This window comes from Dromiciops gliroides, chromosome 1 (assembly GCF_019393635.1).
Source record: "Dromiciops gliroides isolate mDroGli1 chromosome 1, mDroGli1.pri, whole genome shotgun sequence".
Classification (NCBI taxonomy): Eukaryota; Metazoa; Chordata; class Mammalia; order Microbiotheria; family Microbiotheriidae; genus Dromiciops; species Dromiciops gliroides.
In genome coordinates this window covers 563,263,247-563,271,801 of record NC_057861.1, presented here as the reverse complement: position 1 = coordinate 563,271,801, position 8,555 = coordinate 563,263,247, and the positions used below count along the sequence as shown (strand labels likewise).

The window sequence follows — 8,555 nt, the reverse complement described above, 5'->3', positions numbered from 1 at the left end:
AGTTCCAATCTAGCCCCAGGCACCTTCTAGTTCTATGACCCTGGGATAGTCACTTAAGCCCTTAATGCCTTAATTTCCTTGACTTGTAAAATGGGGATAATAATAGCAACTACTTCTTAGGGTTGTTGCCTGGATCAAATGAGACAATATTTGTAAAGTACTAAGCACTCTGTCAGGTGCATAGTAGGAACTTATTAAATGGTTGTTTCTTTCGTTCTTTGTTTTTCATCTTTGTATTACATATAAGTTGAAGGAAAGATGTGTATCTACACAGGTAGAAATAGTTCCTCATATCAATAAAATCATACATTTCCTCTATCCTCCACTCTCCCCTTAACCTTCTCTCCCTCCCAAGAAGAATCCCCATCATCATTCAGTTTCACTTAATACATTTTTTCCTTCTATATTTGTAGAAAATTTTGTAAGAAATCCTAGATTTCCTTAAAATTTTCAGTCTGTAGCAGAATCTGTTCATTATTTTATCTTGCTGTTATAATTTTTATTTTGTAATTTTATTATATATAATGTACATATATATATATAATTTTTTTGATTTAATTTTCTTCCTTCTTCTTTTTGATCAGCTTAGCTAAAGTTTATCAATTTTGCTAGCCTTTTCAAAAGACCAACTTTTAGTTTCATTAATTCTATAATCCTTTTCTTCCTCAATGGAATGATCTTATAAGTATTCTTTTCCCCATCTTACAGATGAAGAAACTAACCCACAAAAGTGAAGTGACTCTTTTAGCATCAGTCTAACAACCAGCCTCAATTTCAAAGGACTATGGATGAAATTAACCACCTAAAGCTAGTAAGTTTTGGAGTTGAGATATGAATTCACTTCCTATTCCATATATTCCACTAGACTGTGACATGAAAGAGAAATTCTCTAGTTATACTTCTTTGGGTTTTTTGTTTGTTTGTTTTATTTTTCCAAATGTATTTTCCCTGAACTCTAGATTTCTATTTCTAAGCAAGCTATACATAAAATCATAGGAAAATGACTGATTCTTTTGTTCTCTTCCCCAAGTCGCCCCAGTGAAGGAAAAATTAATATTTCTCCCTATAGGTACCACCTGATAGTTAGTATCTCTTGATTATAGATGATTCCCTTGATTCAGGGTGGGGGGAAATCTAAGTTTGTGGTGCCAACAAATATCTGAGAAATCAATGGCTGATATGCATGAATGAACAAATCAGGGCAGAAAACTGTCAAAAATGTCTTTTTAAACATCTTCAGATCACTACATTGGGAAAGTTAGAGACAGTGAAAAGGACACTAATATGTACAAACTACCTAGAATCTAAAAAAAAAAAAGGTGTCCTTATGTTAAAAAGAGTAAGAAATCAATTCTTATATTTTCTTTAATATTAGAAAAATAATATTGCCTTTAACTAAAGACCACCAATGTCATACTATGTGACCAAGTTTTGTGTTTTTTTTTTTTTAATGAACAAGCATTTGTTTTCTCTTCCTTCTACCTTTCCCACCGACCATTGAGGAAGGCATTGGGAAGAAAGTAAAATGAAAGACTTGTGACAATTATATATAGTCAAGCAAAACAAATCCCAGCACTGACCATGTCTAAAAATGTCTGTCAAATGGTAGGAAGTAGTTTCATCATCAGTCTTCTGAAACTGTGGTTGGTTATTGCATTAATTAGATTTGTAAAATCTTTCAATGTTTTTTTTTTTACAAAGTTGTTGTTATTGTATACATTGTTGTCTTGGGTGACAGCTCCTTTTAAAGCTTTTATCTGTGGAACACCTTGAAAGGCCCTAGAAATAAGTTGTTATCTAAATTTTTGTCACTGGAAGGCCACCCTAGGTAAGTTCAAAGAGGCTTGTCACACATTTCTACTTAGGTTTTCTTTCTTTCTTTCCTTTAATTTTTCCTACTTTAGGTTTTCTAAGGAGGTTTTACTGATACTAGCCACAGGGAAGCAAATAAAGATTGAAGGTAACCTATGAAAATGAAAAGTTGGAGATTTACAAGTAGTCTTAAAAGTTCATGCTAGGGGGCAGCTAGGTGGAACAGTGGATAAAACACTGGTCCTGGATTCAGGAAAACCTGAATTTAAATCCATCCTCAGACACTTGATACTTACTAGCTGTGCGACCTTCGGCAAGTCACTTAACCCTCATTGCCCCCCCCCAAAAAAAAAGTTCATGATATTAGGTGTCATTGGTCTTCATTAGAAAAGGAATAAAACAAGGTCTGGTTTTCCTTAAATCCTTCTCTATTTCATTGACTCTTGTTCTTGGGAGTCAGTTCTCTTGTGAAAGAATCATAGCATCTTATAATTAAAGAACTTTATACGCCATCTGGTCTAACTCATATCTGAACAAGAATCTTCTCAATTTAACCTAACTTGCTAAAAAAACAAAACAAAACAAAACAAAACAAAAACTCTGATGGGAGAGAGAATTAACTGGGGTATGGGAAATCTTCATGGAAGAGGTGTCAACATCCTTGAAGGAGGTCTACCTCTTAGAAATATAGAGGAGGAGGGAATATATTTCAAGTGGAAAGGATGAGTTGTGCCAAAATGTGGCTGAGATTGATTTCATATTAAATTCACTGGTTTGATTTGACTAGAATATAGAGTTTATGAATGGGAGTTGTATGAAATAAGGTTTGAAAGATAGGTGGGAACAGAACAAACAATCCTTCCACACCACAGCCATTCAAACACTTGAAGATAATAAATGGTTGTTTCTCTCCTTTGTTTCTCATCTTTACAACCTTTATAGTTGCAGGAAAGGTGTGTATTTACACTGGTAGAATTAGTGTATCATATCAGTAAAATCATACATTTACTCTATCCCCTTAACCTCTCTTCCCCCCAAAAAGAAGCAACTTCTTTATTAGCAACTTCTCGACATCACTAATTCTTTCCAACTCATTCTTTTTTAGCCATTTTTCAACTTGTCTAAATCCTTATAATGTATCAATCAGATTTCAACACAATATTCCAGGTATTATCTGATCATGGAATGAAGTTGTTGTTCAGTTATTCAATCATGCCTGACTCTTCATGACCCCATGGACCATAACATGTGAGGCCCTTCTATCTTCCACTGTTTCTCAAAGTCTTCCCAAGTTCATGTTCATTGTTTCCATGACACTATCTATCCACCGCTTCCTCTGCCATCCCCTTTTCCTTTTGCCTTCAATCTTTCCTACCACCAGGGTCTTTTCCAATGAGTCCCTAATCCTCTCCTAGATCACTGTCTTGTTGCGGCACAAGGATATAGATGAATGAAACTATGAACTATGGCATTCAGAGTTACTTAAGACAGATAGGTTATAGTTTAGAGTTCTGACAAAAGGTGATCCACTGAGAAGGAAATGGCAAACCACTCCAGTGTCTTTGCCAAGAAATCACAACAGAAAATATTAAAATGAGGGAGTGAAGATTGGACTGTTAACCATCTTGTTCTGAATATGGGGGCTCAGTGCTTCCTAAGCATTTAGTTTTGGTTGCCATTTTGCACTATTCAACCAAAATATCATTGAGAAAGAACTTGACTAAAGTTGAACATTTATTTAAGAAAAAATAAAGAAAAGAAAAGCCTAAAATTGCCAAAGTATAGCCCCAGACTAGCTCGAGTGGCATAAGTTAAAGTATTGTTTCTTTGCCTCAACTTGATCAAGGTTGACTATATAACCAAGCTAATCTGAAATATATTTGTATTAGGTCTAGAGGGATTTGCAGTAACTTCCAGAACATGCTTCCTAGTCTTATTTTCTTTTAATCTCTCCAGAGAAGGACACCAGTTTGTCCAATCTGTTTGGGAGCTACATTAATATTTCTACTCTAAATCTTTTAAGTCTTACTTTAGATGCTGGCCTCAGGCTGTGGAAGAAAATTCCTTTGTCTGGCTCCATTCCCTTGAGCTTCAAAATATTCTGACTTATTTTTAAGTTACCTCTCACCTTTCCTGAAAGTTTTTATGGTTCGGGCATCTGGAAACTTCTCCCCTGATTAGTTTTTTTTTCCCCCTTTCCAGTCCAGTTTAATAGAAACATATTTAAAAATTTCCTTTCCATTATTATTCTATTCAATTATTCTTTGTAACTATAATACTGATGGATTCTTTCATTAGATGAATCTAAGTTTCTTTGACTATGATCATAAGGTATTACCTGAGACTAGTTACACTAGCGGACGCCTGGGCTTAATTGCAAACTCAATCACTGCTGGAGTTTATTTACATTACACTAATTCCCTTGAATAGACAACTAAGCATTATCATCTCCTCCCAATTAAAAGTTCTTTCTGCTTTTTGCCTACATTCTTAACCCTCCCACCAAGTCCCTGTTTCCTGTTTTCAAGAATACCTTTAAAGGTTAGCTCACAGGCAAATAGACTTAACAGACAGAAGACTGTTTATTTTGATTCTGTCCATTTCCCGGCATTCCTTGTAACCCTTTGCTTAGGTACTTCCCCTCTCTTCCTTCTCTGAGAGTGTGATTTCCAAGAATCCTATCACTATGATTTAAAAGTAGAAAGCAATTCTTTATTAGTATTAGTAACAGGAATTAAAGGTGTATGAGGTGCTTGGGGAGGACTAGCACCTCTGCTGAGTCCTCTTCAGGGCTGCTCATCCACCTTTGGTATCCACCTATTACCCAACTCTCACCTTTGGCTACAAGAAGCTGTAGCATGCACATTAGCCACACCCCAGCAAAACCATCTAAACCAGGCTAATCCAGGTTGAAGGTAACTGATGGGCCACAGACACATTAGTGAGTTTGGGGGATATCTAGCCCAAGCATGTGAAGATTTCCTCTGGCAGAATGGCAAATGAGAGCCATTTGTTCCAATGAGCCACAAAAGTGGAGGAAGCAGGCCTTGTGGCACACTGAGAGTTTGGTCAGACATCAAAGATAGCATCCCAGGCTATCACCAATCATCTTGACTTTTTTGTCTTTCCCCTGGACTTAAATGACTCCGGAAGAGAGAATGTGGCTAACAACTTCATATAACTCTACCTCACTTAAAACCAATCCACACATGAATCAAGAACCAGTTGTCAGGTCTTCCTCCCCCTTCCCCTCCCCCGGCGGCGGGAGCCCCGGCCCAGCGCGGCCCGGCGCGGCCCGGCCATGCCTCCGCCCCACAAGCGGGCCCGGGAGCCGGCCGAGCTGGAGCAGCAGCGGCGCCAGGAGCAGAAGCGGCGCCGGCGGGACGCGCAGCAGCGGCAGCAGCTGCAGCACCTCGAGTTCTTGAAGATGAAACCAAGCCAGAAGACTGTATACCAGATGTACCGGGCAATGAACATGCCAGAGAATTTCTGGCTCATGCTCCAACTAAAGGACTTTGGATGCCCCTGGGAAAAGAAGTCAAGGTTATGCAATGCTGGCGCTGTAAGCGGTATGGACACAGAACAGGTGACAAAGAATGCCCATTCTTTATCAAAGGCAATCAGAAATTGGAACAGTTCAGAGTAGCACATGAAGATCCCATGTACGATATCATAAGGGAGAATAAGCGTCATGAAAAAGATGTGAGGATACAACAGTTAAAGAAGCTACTAGAGGATTCTACCTCAGATGAAGACAGCAGTACTTCCAGCTCCTCAGAATGTAAGGAGAAGCATAAGAGAAAGAAAAAGAAGGAGAAACATAAGAAGAGGAAAAGAGAGAAGAAAAAGAAGAAGAAGAAGAAGAAGAAGAAGAAGAAGAAGAAGAAGAAGAAGAAGAAGAAGCACAAATCTAAGTCGAATGAGAGTTCAGACTCTGACTAAAAAGTAGTTTTCTTTTAACCCACCTCATTGCTCTAGAGTCACGGTACCAAAGGGCCTCAGTTGGCAGAGAAAAAGGAACCAAGAAATGGGTGTACTTAGCGTTATTTCTATGCTATTTTGCTCTTGCTGCCAACAGTGATGAATTCAACACGATGTTGAGCTGTTTGTATGCCATACTGTGGGGTTCTCATTGTCGTCTTCCCTGATGACCATAGTTTGTGACAAATGTTTTGAAGAAAATCAAGCATGAGATAGGAAGACATTCTAGGCATTTCCAAAAGAGATTCCCCCATGGAAGCAGAGGGTTGGTGGGGCTGTGGACCGACTTAACTTTCTTGAAAAGTCTAGCTCTTCAGCAGTTGCAAGTGAGTGCTATCGGGCATTGAATAATAAAACTCAGTTATCTAAAAAAAAAAAAAAAAAGAACCAGTTGTCAGATTTTGAGATTGTATAATACAACTTTATCTTTTTTAAAAGCTAGGAAACTGAAGACATGAGAAGAAAAACAACTTGTCTAGTGACCTGTCCAGCTATTACGTAGAAGTTAAAATTTGAACTCAGAAACTCTGATTCCAAATTAACTGTGCTTTTTACTCTATCATGCTACCTTCTGATAATCATTTTCAGTGACCAAAACAAGAAAAGTTGTTCTCCAAATAATCAAAACCAACATGTTATACTTCATCAAGAAAAACATACATTTCTATGTTTGTTCAAGAAAAAAAAATCCACTGAACAAGTATAGGGTGGGGAAAATCTTTGATAGAAATTAATCAGAAAAAGGCTTGGAAGTTTTAATTTGCCTCAAGCTCCAAATGAGTCATTAGAATATTAAAAAAAAAACCACAATAAAATAAAAAGGAAATACCCCTTTGGGATGTACTAATAGAAATTCTGCATCCAAATCAAAGGAGGTAATAGTCCCACTATACTTTATGCATATCCAACATTTGGAATACTATTTTCAGTGTGGAGGAAGTGGTCACTAGCACTATAACTGACTCATTTGGGGCCTGAAGCAAGAATATAAAATAGCACAAAACATACATATATATATATATATATATATATATATATATATATATATATATATATATATATATATATATATATATATATATATATATACCCAGAGGCATTGGGTACTTGGGATAGATTGGTAAGTAAAAGAGGTTGATTAGAAAAGCCCCAGATTATATTGGAGAGTTTTTCTGAACAACCCCATGGCAGAGCATAAAGAATTTCCCCCAAAAGCCTAAAAACAGTGGAAATAATCTAAAACCATTAAATATTGGTTGTTGGATAGGGATAACTAGTGGATTAAGGATCAGCCATTATCCTGATAGCCTTTAAAAATTGGAAAGGCAAAAAGGTGTCCATCAATTAGATAAGGGCTGAACAAATTATAGTATATCAATATAATTAAAGACTATTTTGCTTTAAGAAATGATAAAAAGAATGGCTTCAGAAAACCTGAGAAGACTAATTCAAAATGACATGTTTTTAACAAAGATGAAGAACTTTTGAGTCAATACCACAATTGCAGTCACTACCACCAGCAATGATTTCAGAAGGCCAATGATAGATACATGCATACACACATATATACACACACATATATATACATATACATAATTTCATATTAGTATATTATATATTACCACCGACACTGACACACCCATTAGATATGTTTTGCCAGCAAGGAAATACATGAGCACATTGCAAGAAAATATAAAAAAATCAGCAGGTTTGAACCTACCCTTCACATTTATTCCACATGTGGACAGCCTTCATGAGCAATCTCTATACTTGATCACTTTTCCCTTTGTTGATAATTCTAATTTTGCCTTCTGACTTACTATTGAAAGGTCATTCCCTATAGTTACAGGAATATAGACAGAAAGAGTATGAGAAAGTAGCTTGAATTTGAGGCAGTCATCCTGGTCTAACTTTAACCTATTGGTAAAAGTGTGTAGTGTATAGTCCAGAGAGGTGCCACATACCTCTTCTGAAATTTATATTGTTAGAAAGTTTCCTAGGTCACAGAAAGTTTGAGTAAATTGTTACCAGGGTGTCACAGCTATTATATGTCAGAAGTGTAATTTGAACCCAGGTCTTCTTGGCTTTGAGGAAGATTCTCTATTACATAAACAGCCTTATGCATATACACACATTTGTACATATACACAAATGCTCATGCATCCATGAATACAAACATATGCATACACATGTACATACACATATGTAATGATTTATGCAAACACATGTATGCATATAAATGTGGTTACACATGTGTATTGTGTGTGTGTGTTCACCTTGTGTATGCACTTGTGTATATAGATGTATTTTCTGTGCTCCTTAGCTTTGTACAACCAGATAAGTGAATCCTTGTTTTGTGGTTCTTTTGGGCTCTGTATTCCAATATGGTCACCAGCAGTCAAGTGAATTGTCAGAAGAGTCTAACCAGGATGGCCACCTGTGTGAAACTATGTCATGAGAACAATGATTGAGGAGAAATAAAATATATTTAGCCTTGGCTGGAGGTGGAGGGAGAGCAGGATCAAAGTATGAAAGACGACTGTTGTATTTCCTTAGCTGAGGACTTGGATGGGATATATGTACCAGGGCAGCTTCTCTCTAAGTCACATCTTATGTAACATTAATCTGACATGCCTCCACAGAGATTTAAGGAAAAAGTTTGCTGTTGTCTTAAACTCCTTTTATAGCTCAAGTGTTTTCCTCTGCACTAAGCTATTTACACTAAAGAGAAAACTAAAGTGCACTAAACAGCAGATAACCAT

General features: G+C 36.9%; 1 protein-coding gene across 1 annotated transcript; it reads left to right on the top strand.

Moving 5' to 3' along the window:
- The first annotated feature begins 5,113 nt into the window (after positions 1-5,113).
- Positions 5,114-6,177, top strand: LOC122734585 (retinitis pigmentosa 9 protein-like). The gene is given in 2 exon segments (XM_043975504.1): positions 5,114-5,228; positions 5,231-6,177. Coding segments are annotated over 2 exon segments (639 nt in total). The 3' UTR covers positions 5,755-6,177.
- The last annotated feature ends 2,378 nt before the right edge of the window (positions 6,178-8,555 follow it).